General features: G+C 40.4%; 1 protein-coding gene across 1 annotated transcript in view; it reads left to right on the top strand.

Annotated features, from left to right (window-relative positions):
• ADGRG6 (adhesion G protein-coupled receptor G6) overlaps window positions 1–18,376 on the top strand; it is a 112,754-nt gene that overhangs the window by 32,695 nt on the left and 61,683 nt on the right. Inside the window, exons 3-4 of the mRNA XM_082305888.1 lie at window positions 9,577–9,918; window positions 17,310–17,930. Coding sequence (XP_082162014.1) covers window positions 9,577–9,918; window positions 17,310–17,930 — 963 coding nt within the window. The remainder of the gene's footprint in view (window positions 1–9,576; window positions 9,919–17,309; window positions 17,931–18,376) is intronic.

Raw genomic sequence — 18,376 nt, 5'->3', positions numbered from 1 at the left:
GAGATCAGTTCCCTGAAATGTCTGGTCCAAAGTCTCAACAGCCTGCATATGAATGGTATACCCTAAATCGGTGTAAAGTTCCAGTCTGTCTATGTCCTTTACGAAAAGGATTAAGAATCATGCTGTGGTTTATATATTTATTTATGAGAAAACAAATAACAAAATCTCTCTCGGTGTAGGACCATGTTATGCAGTTGTGTCATGAGAAAGTGCAGATCAGCTTCTGATGTCTTGGTTTCAGTGAAAGATCTGCTGCTGGCTTTAGTGGTAGCTGGTTACTGCCTGCGTTCATGGTAAATGCTTCCTGAGTCAGTAATCTGCTGTTCTCACTTCTGCTTTTCTAATCTTAACCTCAGATTTGAAAATTAAGCTTTGCTCTTCCTGATTTTTTTGGTACATTATTACTGTTACTGATCTCAAGTGTATCCTGAAAGATAATTTTGATTACCATGTTAGAAACAGGATGTACTACCACCTGTTTCTACCGGATTTACGTGTAGTGTTTGAACCACCAAAACTAGGGAGAACTGCTATATTGGCTCCTGCATAAAATACACAAGATAGGGCCTGGTGCTCTGCCTCATATGGCTGCTTTCCCTTTCCCACACATGCACTGGCCACCTCTATTCCAGTAAATGAGATGTGCCCAGGGCTGTTCTCTACCTCAGAGGCCAGCTGATGCCACGTCCCAAATGTACACAATTATAAAAACTAGGGTAGCTGTATTCAGGTTGCATATTGGGAGTGGTCCCTGACCTGTGCTGGCTGCTGAGCCGTGGCCAGGAAGGGTTTGGAGCAAAGCTGGCTGGGCTGGCCCGAGCGGTGCCGCGGTCAGCCTCGTGCTGTGGCCGTATGGGCAGTCGAGTCCCGGAGCCTGGGATCATGCCCGCCATCAAGGTGGAGGTATTAATACTGTTCCTGATCAGTTGGTTGAGAGCAGTTTCAAGCATAAGCCATGAGGTTTACAGTTCCTTACAGTTATGTCTCTTATCAATTATTATATATCTGGAGGGATTCAGAGGTCCTATTAGATACCGGGAAAAATGTCTGTTGGCTTTCTGAATTTTATGTTCCCTGCTTTGATACTTTTCAGGTCAGAGTTCCATAGGCTGTCATTGTAACGTAAGAGAAAACATTGTCTTTTATCAGTTTTCAATATTTGCCATGTATAATTTCATTACTTAAGTACCTTGTTCTTGTCTTACAAAAGAGAGAAAATAACCAGTTCTAATTCCATGTGATGAAAAATTTACTTTCTTAATAATCTGATAAGCAATAAGGATTAGAGCAACAGAAAGCAGGAATAATAAGTGACTTCACAGACAAAAGTTACACTTTCATATGTCTATATATTAGCCTGTAAGGAGATTTTTTTTTCTACCATTTCATTATTCTTAGGTGCACCAGCCGGTTCAGCCATTTAAAGCGTATGCTGCAGGATATAATGCATCAGCAAAAGAAGATGCGAGGCAAGCTGATATGACTGGCCAGGGCATAGTACTGTCTTTGTCTCCTGCCTTCAGTGGCCAAAACCCAATTGTTGAATTATTTTGTGAGAGCACAATCTTGTCTTTCATTGAATTATAAAAGGCTCTGCCAGGGTTATGTGCTATTTCCAGTCAGGGATACAGAGGCTTTAAATTCTTGCTGGGCACAAGGAGTACTATGCAGATGATGCAATGGGAATGATGCAGAATGAGAGTCTGGACTGAGTTTTTAATAGTGCTTAAAATAGCGTTTCCTTACAAATCAACAAAAAAAAAAGTCACATTTGCAAACTAAGAATAACACAGAGATGGAAGATTCTTCCTAATTCCGTCTTTATTATACTCATGCTGTGCAAAATGCATTTGATAATGTGTTGCAGCTTTAAGTAGGATAATGTAAAGTTTCACTTACATAAAGCTTATAAGAGTTTTATTTTTTGAATTATGCTGGTTATATTACTGATGAGGCTATGCAGGTGATTTCACGTAAAAACAGTAATGTTTATCCTGTTGGGGATTCTGTGCATACTACACCTATTAATGTAAATAAGTATTTTAGGAATATTTTAGAGAATTATTTAAATTGTACTGGGTTTCATTTTTTGATGACCTACACTACACTGCCAGGTATTTTAGTGACCAGCAGTTTAACTGTTCAGTGTTTGGAGAAATTTAAAACCCCCCAAAGGTGAGCTGAAATATATTTCTGCACACACAAGTTGTCCAGTGTCAAAGCCTTTGCAGAGCTGGAAGTTAATATAGTATCCTGCTAACAAAGGGTGATGGGATGGGTTTGAACCCTACCCAGAGGAATAATGCTTCTATTTTTAAGTGGTGAGGCCAGGGAATAAGAGACTTTGACATGGTGACATTTTTAGAAAGTTCATTACTAAATTAGAATTAAACCTGGCCTTTCCTGGCCTTTAGGCAGAAAGTAATTCGGGAAGGAAATTCAAAGATTGGAAGGAACTATTTCTGTGACAGTTTGATATAAAAGATCAACCTCTCGCTCCCCTCAAATTCAGTCAGCAACTTGGGAATCTGGGACATGCCCAGTGGATTGGCAAGGAAAGGAAGGGAGAGTATGGACTGCTGTGTGGATATTAGGCCAGGTGTAAAATGGTTCATATTAATTATTTAATCACATGGTTACCAGCGTTTCATATGAAACCTGTGTGTCTGAGAGTGGGTCTCTCTCCCTGAATGGGTGTTTGCGGATGTTCGTCCAGTTATTACTCCTTTCCTTAAAAGGAAAAGAAAATGATCAGAACTAGAGAAGACAGTACAGCCTTCCTCACTGCTCAGGTCTGTGCAGTGCCTCCCCTGTTGTTTTCATACGGCAGCAGTTATGGAGTCATCCCCTCCCGTTCTGCCTTGAGGGGGCTGCAAGGCTGAAGACGGGACTGTAAAGCTTCAAATACAGGACTCAAAGGCATCATTGTGCAGGAAAGGACTTTAAACAGTTGCTGAATTTTAGGTCGATGCTTAAATCCCAATCATATCTGTGAGATTTTAGGATTTGCTCAAGATTTTTGTGAATTTAGGGCTGTGCACACTGTAGAAATGCTGAAGTAGAAATGGTTCCATATTATCATTACAAATCAGGAAACATTTACATTTATACACAATCACAATCATATTTCCAACCAGTAGACCTCAGCCCTGTAACATCATATGTGCAGGGACAAATTTTTATACATATCAGGATGAGAGTCTTACTTCCCTTCTATTTATTGCAGAGATAACCCTTTTTTGTTGTTTTATTTTTGTCCTTTTTTTAAATTTCGGATGTTTAAATAGTTAGAATTAGGATTGTCTGTTTAATTTGAGGATTAAAATGCATGCAAATATTAAATTATGTGTTGTGTATAGTAATTTTTATCAGGGCCAGCATACTGTAGCAAAATAAGGATCTTTTTGGGAGATCAAACAGCTTCTATAATTTGGAAAGTAAATAAAGAAGCAAAAATAAACTTGCCAAACCTCCTCATTTGCACTTTCTCAGACAGAACTCGATCAAATTGTGGGTTGCGCAGAGAGCAGACAACATGGTTTGGTGTGCAGAGGCTCCATAAGAGTACTATGCTTAATGTTTTGCATAAAAATTTGTATAGGTCTTATCTTATGCCTAACTTAGAAGTGAGTAAGCAGAGCATTACTTTATGTCCAGAGTGAGTGACGTGACACTTCTTTGCAATTCATATATTCACATTTTGCGTATAGGTATTTCTGTAGATCTACAGATCCCCTTTATGTCTGACATGATTTTTTAAAGTGAAGATAAGCTACTGTTGAAGCCTTTGCGATGTGATAGCTGTTCTGGGTTTAGTGTTTGTGTCTCGTTGGAATAACAGGGGTTTGTTTGTTCTGTAGCCATTCCAGCCCACCCACATCTTGGTGGTTTGGCCCTTCCTCTTGCTTGTCTGCAGGTGTGCCCATTGCTGACCTCATTCACCCATCTATTTGGAGTCATAAATATGTTTAACCTAATGTTTGGCCATATCTCTGTTATGGCATCCTTGAAATAGAAAAAAAAAAAACCAAAAAACAACAAAAAACAAACCACCAATTAATTGCTTATTATAAAGCAAGACTTTTTCCTGCCTAATGTTCATCAAAATAGGTAATTTTTTCATTTCACAGTAAATGATTGTAAGGCTTCACGTCTGTTTTGGGCTTTGCCACATGCTTGCAAGTGCCTACATCACGTCACCTTCCCATGCTTCTCTCTTACTTAGTTCAAAATGACCATCCTTGTAAGTGCTACTTTTTCAAATGTATGTAAGGTACTTAAAGGTTCTCAGATGTCTACATGAAAGCAAATTTTAATTAATTCTGTACTGCTTTTTTATGTCTAAATTGCTAGGTACCGTAGCTAAGATTTTCTGTGGTTTAGAATCGACCTAATTCTGTCAGGCAGGGGAGATTTTATTGTTCATTTGAATAAGACTAAAGTTAACATGAACTGTTTTTTCTGAAAATTCAGTCCCAGAGCTATGTAGATTTATTTCAGGATATTTTTCATATGAAAGTTGCGTCCTCTACAGGGAGAAGTAGTGTTAATTTTCATACCAAAATGGAATCCAGCAGCCTTCTATCTTACTTTTATGAGGGAGCCTTTTAATGGATTTTTAAAAAATACAAGTAGTGCTAATTCAACCCACACCGGCTGTCATTGGTATCCTGTGCCTCTGCCTACGCATATGTAGTCATTTACACTTCTGTCAGGTGGAAAATGCTGTACAGAAGGCCAGCTGTATGCTACAGCTGGAAAAAGAAAAACCCAATGCAAGGTGTAACTTAGTGTGAAAACAAACTGGATAATGCACGAATTGCAAACACAGACATTTTTCCCCAGAGACCCTGTTTTCTTTTTATCCTAACCTTCACAAAATTTAAGTCTTTAGGGCTGAAATAGGCAGTGTCCCAAGCTGGATTGCTTTTGCTCTTTTAAAAAAATTCTTGGCCAAACAGAATTTGTTGTCCAGCGTTTCTCCAAGGTTGGGTAAGTGCAGAAATGAAAGCAGGTGGAGAGGTAGAAGTCAAAACTCATGCCTGAGAAAGAAGTGCAGAGTATAATAGGGCAAAAGATGAGGTCTTGGGGGAAAATGATGGCAATGGAGAGAAGTAGAGAAGTGTGAGGAGCTAGAGGAAAATACAAATATTAGCACATATTTTGGAGGCAAGTGCTGGAATGTGTTAGTCATGTAAGAAGAAATAAAAAAAAAAAAAGAAGTATGAACGTATGGGGTGAGGTTATATACAGAATGTTTGATTCCCAAATCCGCAGTTCAGCATTGTAGCTCTGAGTCTGACTGTGGCTTCAGCTGCCCAAAAATGGCTTGTGAAAGTCACTTTCAAATTGTGTATCTCAGTGCCTACAGGTGTCTTCATGAGTTCAAATGATGGAATTCTGTGCTGGGGCTCTAAAGAGACAAAATCGGTAGACAGGACAAGCTGGGTGATTAATTTTGTTCCATAAGGTATGAGGTTTGCATGTGCGCGTATCTGTTTGTATGGTGCAATCTTTAATGAGCCACATACTGTTTCCCTTAGCCTCTTAGTTTTAGGACAGTCTTCAGATGATTCAGCATGGTGTAGGAAGGACTAGTATAGGGTACTTTCCTCTTCACAGAAATTAAAAGGTATATATGTGAAATAGGCAGGAGACTCATAGATGAGAGGGAATGGTCTCATGGTTAGGAAAACTGGCAACCATGAGAATGGGATTCTATCCCTGCCTTTACCGATAAGTTCCTATTAAAGGTGGCCAAATTGCTTTGACCAAAATTTTCCATTGGCTACTAAGTACTCATTTTTGGATTTTCTACAGTGGGCCAGATTGGCAGACTGCTCTCCCAGCTGCAGTTTAAAGTCATTGATAGTGTGCTTTGGACATATAAAACCCTGTACAAATACTAAGTAGTTAAGGAAAATCAGTACTCTCATTTGTTAGATTGAGAACCTGAAATCCATGGAAACTTTTGCCATTTTTGCCCATTATCTCCATGCCTAACTTTATCCTTATAAAATGGGCATCATAGGAGGGAAAAAAACATTTCCCCTACAGTCAGTTCCCCTTCTGAAGTCAATTAGCATTTCTGAATCACTTAGATAACTTTGGTGAAAGCTCTAACATACTCCAGAGGAATTTATTAATTTTCCCTTTTGGTATAGTGTTGAAGTGTCATACTAAACACTTAATTATTCTCTTATTATAGGAATTATGAGTTCTGCAGAAAAATAAAAGTGATTATGAAATGAAAACCATACTCCAGGGTATTCTCATGATGGAAAGAAATGAATTGCCCAGTGAAACTTTCAATTTAGGAAATGCTGAAATTAAGTGCTTGATTTCACTATATGGGGAAGGTGTTCATTTTGATTTGGGGAAGAAAAGAGAGGGAGAAAAGATGAAGGCTTTTACTGGATAAAATGTATTTAGAGAGTGAGTTTCCTGTGGACAAGTGTGATAAAAAATACTTGACAGGCAAATTCTGTGTATGTGAACTTCCTGACCAAGAATATCATACCTAAATTTTGTTCCCATTAAAATCAATAAAATGTCTCAGATTGCTTGTAGAAATGTTTGTGGTGTGTATTGCAACAAATATTCAGTATCCACAGTTCAGAACTGCTCTGGGCCAACGGAATTGCAAAATATGTCAGCTTTGGCTGACAGCCCAAGGTTGCCACAGCAATTTTTCTCTTTAATGAATAAAATAGGTGGTGTTTATAGAAAAATAACTGTCTCATGAGAAGCTGTGCAAAAAGTTCCATTCAAAACCATTCTGTTTATATATAGTTTTGTTGTTTGTTTTCTTTTCTTTTTACTTACTACTGTGGATATTTGCATAAAAACAGGATATTTCTCCTTCAAATTGCAGTTATGGACAGAATAGCTACTATGCCAAAATGGAGCCAGCCCACTTCAAAAAAGTAAACCATTTTGCTCACCAAATCTGTTTCTTTTGTGTATGTAAAGTTTTGAGCACTTATTTTCCTACCTAAATTTAGGGGCTGTTTTTTTGAGTTAGTTCTGTAAAACCAACAAAACAATATGGATATAATAAGATGAGAATATGTTCGTGAAAAGATTATATGAGTAAAAAAACAATAACTTAAATAACATTTATGTTTTAGTATTTACAGTGACAGACAGCAGGGATAAAAGTATTTTTGTTATGTGTACTGACTTTTTTTTACACAGGTTAGAAATAATGATAAATACTCAAGAGAGAGATAAAATAGAAGAGCTCAATCCTGTTTTGGCTCATGGTGGTCAATAGAATTAAGGAAGGCAGGCTTCTCTTAAGAATGTCTGAGTTCTTTCTGATGGACAAATTTGACTTTTCCGGTCTCAGGTTGACTGTAATATTCTACCAATTTGAGAGATACACTTTTACTGACAAGTGGCATATTTTTTTCTGGTTCAGCAATATTTTATAATGCCCTGAAGTAGGCATCCAAGGCTGAATGAACATACATTAACATCCATGTTCCTATATGTATTTACATCACTTAACAGCGTAGTCCCTGGCTTCAGGTCCATCTGGGTGCACAGGGAAAGCTCTCAACTGCCCAGATAGCTCTGGGTCACTTATTTCTCTGGCAGGAATGAGTAGGAGAGTGGGTGCGGCGTGCTACCAAATCCTCAGCCCCTGTAGCCCTCATCCTAGCAATAAGGAAGGCAGGAGCATGAATCACAGAGCCTTCCAGCTGGAGGCAGCTCCAGCCAGAGCCATCTTACAGCTGCTCTGCCCTGTAGAGGCTCACTTGCCCCGGATTAGGAGACCACAGTGGCTTGGGCCTTAGAGCGTGCTTTTCCTGTTCCTCCTCCTCTCAATCTAGGGTGATTCTCTGAAAACTGATACCTATCTGTGCAAAACCCACTGGACGAAGCCGTCATCTGTCTGTACAACTGCAGGATTTATAGTCACCATACTAATAAGTAAATATTCCCTCTCTGGTTAATAAATGGAACAGCAGTGTTTCAGGGCAGGTGAGCAGAGTCCTCTGACTGTAAAGATTTGCAGACAAATTAAGAGTGGACAGGCTCCTGTTTGTACTACACAGATCAAGTTTTCCAATGTCATGAGCGCCACTTCTTCCCAAAGCTACCTGCAAATCTTTCAGACAATCTTGTTTTTCTCATTTGAACAAATAAGCATCCCACTGATCTTTTCTAATGTAACCAGCCTGTATTTGGCTCTGAGAGCCCAATTAATTAATAGTCTCTTTACCTTTTTGGGGCCATATGAATTCATGATTTGCCAATAAAAATTATAAAAATTCTGTAAAATACACCTCACAATCCTCCCTGCAGATGTAAGTTGCTTCTTTTTTTGCCATGCCACTTCACAGAGTCAGGGTCCATTTGCCTAGACCAAACACCGTTTGAATGTGACTGAGCAATATCAGGACCAAGCAGTGGAAAGAAACATCAAGGGCTCTTTGGAGAAGTTTGTTGCATTTATTCCTATTTTATAGATGCTCCATATGTAGTTTACACTTGACAACTTTTTTAGTTGCTTTTAGCTTGGGCAACTAATAAGGCATGTTCACATCGTCCTATTTTTTTCATACTTGTAGTACTTGATGCAGGATTGTGGCCTAAGGAAATGTTTGCAAGTAATTCAGCATAAATGTGCCGGTTAGTTTCTTTGGGTACCTATTGGCAATATTCAGTTCCCACCTAGCTTGTTCAGTGCTCCTTTGGCACACTTACAGATTTTAGCAGCAGGCAGTTCGCGGTAATTACATCATATAATACACTAAGTAAATGTATGATAGATGAGCAAATGTAAACCAAACAAGAAATGCAACCCTGGGGACTAACTGGGCCTGAAATTCTCCTGGATAAGCACAGCAGGTGAGCAAAGGAGTATGAGGAATAGGATAAGAATTTCTTAGAGCCTGACTGCCACAAGTATGTCAATGGAGCTGAGTCGGCATGGGAAGAGTACAGTAATTTGCCGTTGATTCAAAAGCCAGTATCTCACTGCTACCCTTCTGGGTGATGTGGAGAGCATTGGCCGGAAATGCTGATGACTAACTTTCAAGAGCTCTGCAGAGCTGCTGCTTCTGCCGCTCTTCAACCCATCTCTTGTGCTGTTGCATTCCAGGGACATTCCACTGGAAACAATAGCATGGCACAGAGCTGCTGGAATAGCCACCAGTCAGCATCAGACCAGCAGCCAAAAAATGTAAATGATACCAGTCATCTTTTTAGAAGTTGCATTTTAAGAATTCATTTGCCTTTCTGAATTGCTTTCTGAAAAATGTTGCTTTCACTTCGCTTTTGTCAGGTCAATGTACATAGCAGATATATATTGTGTGCACAAATGAATATTTAGCAGTATAATTTATATTTCTTTTCTGTAGAATTTCTTATATAAAATATTATTTTGCTGTATTATTCCTCCAGCATTTTGCCCGCTAGAAACCAGGCCTTTTTCTGCCTGCCTTTCTCTCATCTCTGTTTATGGTTTTCTATATAGAAATACATTTAGTTATTGTGTTGATGATTGCTTGCCTGTTAAGTTGTCTCTCTTCCTGACCTCCAGCCTTTCTCTGTTTTTATTGCCAGCTCACGGATGCTATGACTGTAGGATCGTGCTAACTGACCCCTCTGGAGTTTTCACTTCTCCGTGCTTCCCCAGTGATTATCCCAACAGCCAAACATGCAAGTGGATCATCCGAGCACCTCATGGATTCATCATCCAGCTAACATTTATCGATTTTGACATTGAGGAAGCCCCAGGCTGCATTTATGATTCACTGACGTTAGACAATGGAGAAAGCCCAATGAACCTTTGTGGCATCACTGCCAAAGGATTATCCTATAACTCTACTGGAAATGAAATGATCGTGTCATTTAAAAGCGACTTCAGTATCCAAAAGAAAGGTTTTAATGCCAGCTATGTACGAAGTAAGTAAACCCAAAGCATTTCATCCCTCTTATAGATGTTAGAAGGAAATGTCCTATAAGGATTAGAATGACACTTCCCGAAGGAATCAAGTCCTCCATTAGAAGGGAAAGGATGGGGAGGCTGCAGGGTAAAACTACAGAGTTCTCTTGTGTATTTTTTTAACTAAATTATTTTTCTTTGGATGAAAATAAATTATTTTATTCTGGGACATGACGTCAACTGTGTTAGAAAAACTTTTCACATGCAAAGATTTTACGCCTAACAGTGCCTCCTCCCGTAGATGTATGCTGGAGGGTTTGGAAGCAGGATGCCTGTCCTTCAGGTCAACATACCTGCAGAGGGTCATAGAGACCTAAAGGAGAGCATGAGAGGGAACACAGCTGAGCCAGAAACAAGGCCAGTCTGGACCTCTGGCCCAGTGAAATACCCAACAGTGGGCAGGAGTTTGTACAGAAGGCAGAACTTCTCAGGGGTTCTTCCAGCCTCTAGAACAAACTCCCAGGGATGAACTGGCATTGCAAAATGGCTACCTTTCATTCCAGTTCCTTGACATTTCTTTCCCTTCCTTAAATACATAGCAATGCTTAGATTTTAAAAAGCCTAACAACTGCAAATAAGAGACACTCATGCTTTTTCCCCTAGAAGATAAGGGTACAAATAAGATGTGATTGATATTTTTTTGTTGTTTAAAGCATTAATTAGAAGTTGTTCTCACATGACAGTCAAGGGCAGCGAGGTAACAGAGAGCATTAGGATGATCACTTACAGGCCCCATATGCTACTCACCATTCATTCTACTTCAGGATTATAGTTTACAGTTGAATGCTCTCAGTAGGCTTTCTTTTTGTTGAAGTCACACACCTTACACTGAATACTAGTATTGCATTGAGCATTTATGTTATTGTAGCACACTTATATTCTCTTGGTTGGCTGTCTGCTGTAGAACCATAAAGAAGGGAGGTTTGCAGTTATCTCTTCAGTCACAAGCACATCCTCCTCATGATTTTTTTTTTAATATGTTTATTACACATATCATATTTTTAAATAATTAAGATAGTAATCCCCAGGAATCATAAGACAAAAGTTGTCCTGATTATGCCAGCAAAATTTGTGTGTGGTTCTGAAAAGAAAAAAGGTAACGTCATATCAGAGGAGCTAAAAATACTTCTTTCTACTGATGTCCTTTCGTACTGATGAAATGAATGTAGTAATAATTCTAGGAGCACCTGTTCTCTTCTGAAAGTGGAAGCAAATTTTCTGAAAGGCTTCTCTATTTGAAAATAGCAGCTCTTGCTGTATTGTAAGAAGTTACAAAATCAAGCAGATCATAAAAAATGATATGAAATCAGATTATGCAAAATTATTTATTTCTTTATTCCTCTTTAATATTTTAATGTTTAAGTATGACTGTAAGGGATAAGGTGACTTAAAATTGGAATTGAAAGATGCAATGTTGCCCTCAGATGTGTTCAATGAGGAGGAGAGGAAAGGTCCACAGACATAGTCAGAGAACCATTTGTATATATATACCTATAGGTAATGTAGTTTTATGAAAGCAAAAATATTACCTCCGTGCCACATTGAACAGTACCTTACATTCATGGATAGCACCATTAAAGTTAAATAGCCTTGGAAGATATCCTTTCATTTTGAATAAGATGATTACTCCCCAGTGTGAGTAAAGGTATCAGTGACCTTCACCAGTGACCTATATTTTAGTATTTCACGTATGTATTAGTTCAGAAACTCTTATGTTAAGGCTTGCTGTTAAGCATCTAGACTAAGGCTGCTGAATTTTGTTTCATTACTCCAAACCTGTAACTCTCACCTGACAGCTTGATTTTGACCGTGGATGCCAGGAGAGCTGGCTGCATGCACCTAGGGCAAATTTTAACTATATTCTGCTTATTGCCCACAGTTGTGCAATTACATTGAGTTCAGAAGATAGTTACAGACAAAGATCATGGCAACGTTTAACCTGGCAATGGATACAGAAAAGGGGCTTGGTAAAGGGATGATAATGTACTGCTTTCCTTTCAAGTTATAAAAGCATGTAGACAATAGGACATCAGTGCATACACACACTGAAATTATGGTGCATCTGCATGGCAAATGTCAGTGTTATGCTCTCTTGTCCTTGCAAAGAGTTCCCAAAGCCACCAGAGAGACTGCACACCCTCTCATTTCAGGTCCCCAATGGAGTTTCAAAGCTCCTTTGTCAAGGTGCCACCATTGTTACTACTACGAACATGATGCCTGGGCAAAATCATTAATTTATGCCAGAGTGAGGGGAACAGTGTTATATTTTCATATTTTCTTTTGTTTCTCAGAAATGATCATATATAAATAATAAAATTAAGTAGTTTATTCAATTTTGAGTTCCACAAAGTAATGCAAAGTTGGAAAGTAAAGGGCCATTCAAAGACACACATCAATTTGCTATCTAGAAGTGGCATTTAGAATGACACTAATGGTAATATACAATATGTAAACAAGACAAAATATATGTGGGGAAAGACAAATATAAGAGAGTTTTGGGAGGGAGTTAGCCAAGAATAGAACAGCGTTTGTGTGAATGCTCAGGTTTATGTAAAAGTGGTTTCAAACTGAGTTTCACAGAGCACAACCTGTTATCCATAGCAAGTTGGCCACCCACACAAATGTTGGCTTTCCTGGTTATCACCTCCTGCAACACACCAACAGCAGATGGATGGGCCATATCTTCAGCTGTAGTAAATTAATGCACCTTTGCTAGTCTTAGGGGAATTATGTCAATTTACACCAGCTGAAGAGCTGGTATGTTAAATAATTTTCTAGTAATAGTTAACTGCGTAAGTAATAGCTCCACCGGTGAGTAGAAGTCGCTCGGTCACCGAAAGGAGAGAAAGGAGACCCAACAGACCTCTGTTAGTACAGAAATGCTTGAGACAATGATGTCATGTAAAATTAGCACACAGTTGAGTAGTACCGCAGTAGCCCAGATGAAAAGCACAATTCAGTGCGGTAGTAACAAAAAACTCTCTAACAGGTATTTGGTATGTAGACACTTGTGGACCTCATTAAAGTTGATGCATTTCTTCCAGCACCAGTGAAAGGGTAGATGAAAGCAGTGAAGCTAGGAACAGCAGAAGCCACTGCTCAAGCACCAAACCATGCTGAAAATCCCATCAACTAGCAGGAAAGCAGTTTTCCCTGCAAGGGATTGTAAAATACAGTCTAGGGACTCCTGTCTTGCTTATGTATAAAGGAGTGTATAAGATGTGCCTTCTTAATGCCTTCTTTGCCTCAGTCTTTAATAGTCAGACTAGTTATCTTCAGGCTATTCAGCCCCCTGAGCTGGGAGACGGAGATGGGAAGCAGAATAAAGCCCCAATAATCCAAGACGTAACAGTTAGCGACCTGCTACACTACTTAGATACACGCAGGTCTATGGGGCCTGATGAGATCCACCCAAGAATACTGAGGGAGCTGGCGGAGGAGCTCGCCAAGCCACTTTCTATAATTTACCAGCAGTCCTGATCAAACGGGGAGGTCCCAGCTGACTGGAAGTTAGCAAATGTGACACCCATCTACAAGAAGGGTCGGAAGGAGGATCCGGGGAACTACAAGCCTGTCAGCCTGACATCGGTGCCGGGGAAGGTCATGGAGCAGATCATCTTGAGTGCTATCACACAACATGCGTGGGACAATTGGGGGATCAGGCCCAGCCAGCTTGGGTTCATGAAGGGAAGGTCCTGCTTGACCAACCTGATCTCCTTCTATGACAAGGTGACCCAGTTGGTGGATGAGGGGAAGGCTGTGGATATTGTCTACCTGGACTTTAGTAAGGCTTTTGACACCATTTCCCACAGCATTCTCCTGGAGAAACTGGCTGCTCACGGCTTGGATAAGTGCACTCTGTGCTGGGTAATAAACTGGCTGAATGGCTGAGCCCAGAGAGTGGTGGTGAATGGAGCCAAATCCAGTTGGCAGCCAGTCACAAGTGGTGTTCCCCAGGGCTCAGTGTTGGGGCCGGTTCTGTTCAATATCTTTATCGATGATTTTGATAAGGGGATTGAATGTACCCTCAGTAAGTTTGCAGATGACACCAAGTTGGGTGGAACTGTTGATCTGCCTGAAGGTAGGAGGGCCCTACAGAGGGACCTGGACAGGCTGGATCGTTGGGCCGAGGCCAGCTGTATGAGGTTCAACAAGGCTAAGTGCCGGGTCCTGCGCTTGGGTCACAACAACCCCATGCAACGCTACAGGCTTGGGGAGGAGCGGCTGGAGAGCTGCCTGGCAGAAAAGGACCTGGGGGTGTTGGTTGACAGCTGGCTGAACACGAGCCAGCAGTGTGCTCAGGTAGCCAAGAGGGCCAATGGCATCCTGGCTTGTGTCAAGAATAGTGTGGCCAGTAGGACCAGGGAGGTGATAGTGCCCTTGTACTAAGCACTGGTGAGGCCACACCTTGAATCCTGTGTTCAGTTTTGGGCCCCTCGCTATCAGAAAGACATTGAGGTGCTGGAGCATGTCCAGAGGAGGGCAGTGAAGCTGGTGAAAGGTCTAGAGCACAAGTCTCATGAGGAGTGGCTGAGGGAGCTGGGGTTGTTTAGTTTGGAGAAGAGGAGGCTGAGGGGAGACTTTATCACTCTCTACAACTACTTGAAAGGAGGTTGTAGTGAGGTGGGGGTTGGTCTCTTCTCCCAGGTAGCAAGCAACAGGATGAGAGGAAGTGGCCTCAAGTTGTGCCAGGGAAGATTTAGATTCGATATTAGGAAAAATTTCTTCACAGAGAGAGTGGTTAGGCATTGGAACAGCCTGCCGAGGGAAGTGGTGCAATCACAGTCCCTGGAAGTGTTCAAAACACATGTGGATGTGGTGCTTAGAAACATGGTTTAGAAGTGGACCTGGCAGTTAGGTTAACGGTTGGACTCGATGATCTCAGAGGTCCTTTCCAACCTTAATGATTCTATGATTCTATTCTGTGTGAGACAGTGAGCTGCAAGTAAGCTAGGGGCTCTAAAAAGCAGCAGAGGCAGGCTTTGTGTCATCCCAGCACTCCTGTAAAAGCAGATGTGGATCTTAGAACAGTGAGCTGCCTGTTGCTGGTTGCTCCTGCTGCGTCCAGGCTGCCAAGACTTTTGTATATTCTTCATGAGTGAATAGCAATGTGTCCAAAAAACCCCTGTTCATTGTAATCCAGTTATCTTCCTAACAGAAACAATTTAACATCATTCTGAAAGTAGTCTAAACACTTCGATGAATATTCCAAGAATATATGTATATTCTTCCTCAGAGAATAACCAGTTTCTCCAATACTAACATCTGAAATTCATCAGTGTGATGACTGGCTGTCCAACAGTAATCAGGAAAGAGATCTGTGCTTAATGTTGATGGCAGGATTCTGATTTCTCCACAGGACAAAATACTTGTCAGTTTTGTCCTTTCACTGTATGGGGAAGGTGCCAGTGGTTAAATCTGTCAGATGAGTACAGCAAAGTTGAGTAGACTTGTTCAGTACCGGAGCAATGTCCTCCCTGTTTATTTCCCTTCCTATACTGTTTAAATGTGACCAGGTGGTCCGTAACTCTCTTCACCACCCTAACACAGGGTGAACAGTGTTCTTCTTTTTCAAGTCTTGAATCCTTATATTTCTTCTGGAACACTTTCCATGTTACGTAAAGAAGCTTACACTATAATTAACCCATGAAAAAAATGCCACTGTTTTCAATGGAGAGTTGAACACATTTTCTATCTATAAAATTGTTACAACATACTTTGGCCCTTGGGAAGAAAAAAAAAATCTATGAAGTAAATCCAGTAATTATAAAAGCCCAGTATTTTTCTCTCTTCCCTCCCATTTTCCAGTTGCTGGGTTGGCAGATAATGTGCAATGCTTTATGTTATTTTACTATATAATATATTGGTCAAATTATGTCCTTGTGTATATCCAAATATGGTAGTTTGGGGCTCGGGGTCTTTGCAAACAGCTGGCAAAGGGAAATTGCAATGCCACAGACTACACAGAATCCTTATACCCCATATATCTGTCTCTTTTCCGGAGTGTGGTGTCAGTCACCCTTCCCTCACATGTCTCACCCTCCCATATTGAAAGGTTTTTATTTCATTCTGAGAAGGGAACAGGTGTAGTTATTAATGTATGGGTTGTGGCCATCACTTAAAAATCCCAGGGGAGACTAAGGATTAACTATGGTGGCAGTTATTCTTCAGGTCTAGCAGAAAACAGTTTCACTTCCAGCATATACACTGTGAAAATGTGTAAAAGAGGTAGCAGACCTTTGCTGGAGATGTGATCTGCTACAGAACTGTGGAGCCAGAAGTAAAACGAAGGGCTGCTGCAATCTGGTCTCGCTGACCTCAGTGCGTTTGCATGACTGATAAGCTGAAACTTATTTCTGTGGAAAAATTTACTAGAATAATTTCGCTGCCATAAATGTGCCAATAAAACTGAACATATTGACACTTTATTTTGAAAAATAGTGTTCTCTAAAGTAGAGTGAACAGAAAAGTCATTAATGTACTCATGGACAAAAAGCATATGTCGTGTGATACTGGTTTTCATATTTGGTGATTGCCATTTTGCCAGTGCAAATGCGAATACTTAATAACGATTAGAGACAAAGTAATTCTGCCCACGCCTAAATATCCTTACTGCAGTGCATATTTGCAAGAGGACTAGCCATTTCTAGATACTTGTGCAAAATCCAAAACTGCTGACCCAAATATTAGCAAATAGTGAACAGCTTGGATGTACATATTCATGAACACACGATTGCAACATTCAACCAGAAGGCTGCTGGGGACAAAATGAGAAGATGCCTAATGCTTTGCAGAAACCTATTAGCTGAATTCAGGAACAAAAGGCTTCAGTTTGCCAAGGAATGTAATGGGGGCTTTCTTCTGTTGCGATATTTAAAAAAAGCAAGGCCTGAACTTAACTGGTATAATGCAGTCATGCAGACAAGTAATTAATATAATATATCTTAAAAGCAAGTCATACTGTGTTTTTCAAATAACTGGTTTATTCCATTGCCTAATGCATCCTTACTAGATGAATGGGTAGTAATATTTACAGTGAGCTGAGACAGAGTTGGAAGTTAGTAGGTAATATGTCCTAATATTGCTCTTAATACAACTTGAGGGGTTGTTAACTGTGTGTAGCGCAGCATTCTCCGTGCCATTGAAAAGCAACTCTGCATGTTTTCAGCTGAGTGCACTCCCAAGCCAAATTCCCCTTCGTGTGTGCTAGTGGTATATTACAGTGATAAAAACCACCAGATGAATGTTTGATTGAATGGATGTTACTTTAACCACTGCTGCCAGTCTGCCTTTATTTCTATCCGATGAATTTTTTTTTTTAATTAATTTATTTATCTTCTCTTGCTTCTAGTTGCTGTGTCTCTGAGGAATCAGAAAGTCATCATTCCCCAGGTTCCCGATGTCGATGCTGTGTCTGTGGCAGAGACTGTCTCAGTGCCGGAGCTTAGCCAGTTTACACTGTGCTTTGAAGCAACTAAGGGCAGCAGTGATGACAACGATGACTGGAAGGTTTTCTCCTACACCGATGCATTGTCGACAGAAGTCTTCAGCTTTGGGAAGACCACAAAAGGCCATTTTCTGTCCATCTCAGGCACACAGTGCATCCTTGAGAGCGCATTGCCCCGAAATGCAGAGTTTTTCACGGGAACCTTTCAACAGCTCTGTGTCGTAGGGGATAGCTTCTCGGGCAGTATAGGTATATATGCCAAAAGCACCTATCGTATAGTGTACTGTCCAGGTATCTTTGGCAAAGTTATCCCTGGAAACGGGAGGCTGGTGCTGGGCTCTAACAGCAATGAAGTGAGCTCTCTAAATGGGGACATTTACAACTTCCGCCTCTGGAATTTCACCATGAATATGCAAACGCTGGCCAACCTCAGCTGCGATGTGAAAGGAAACATTGTAGACTGGGAAAATGAATTCTGGAGTATTCCAACTTCAGCACTGAAAGCAGAAAACAATTTAAGTTGTGGTGAGTACGCCTTGCCAAATCTTTTTTGCTTATTTTCCCCCCACACTTCTGCATTGTGCTGAACATATCATATACCAGCATGGGAAAAAAAAAAAAAAAATAGTTCCTGTGAAAGAAAAACAGCTAGGTCTTACCTTTCTTAGTCTTTAGCTCAACTCTTAGCATATACAGAGGCTTTGAAAGGGTATAGAGTTGATTCCCTAAAGGAAAAGAACGTCTCCTATGTATATTGAGTTGCTGCTTGAAATGATCTGCAGATCAAAGTTTTTCCTAAACAGTGTGTTCATTGGCCTTCTACTCATATGAAATGGGGATAACAGACAAGCGCCTGGTAGCCTCAAGTAAGATTACAGTGGTCTCTGGAGGAAAAAATGTGTGCTAACTAACCATTTAGTAAATGTTTTTGTACCTGCCCTTTGATTAGCCAGAAGGAGCACTTGCCAGCC

Source organism: Platalea leucorodia, assembly GCF_965183815.1.
Source record: "Platalea leucorodia genome assembly, chromosome: 3".
Taxonomy (NCBI): Eukaryota; Metazoa; Chordata; class Aves; order Pelecaniformes; family Threskiornithidae; genus Platalea; species Platalea leucorodia.
This window is presented reverse-complemented; position numbering and strand designations above follow the sequence as displayed.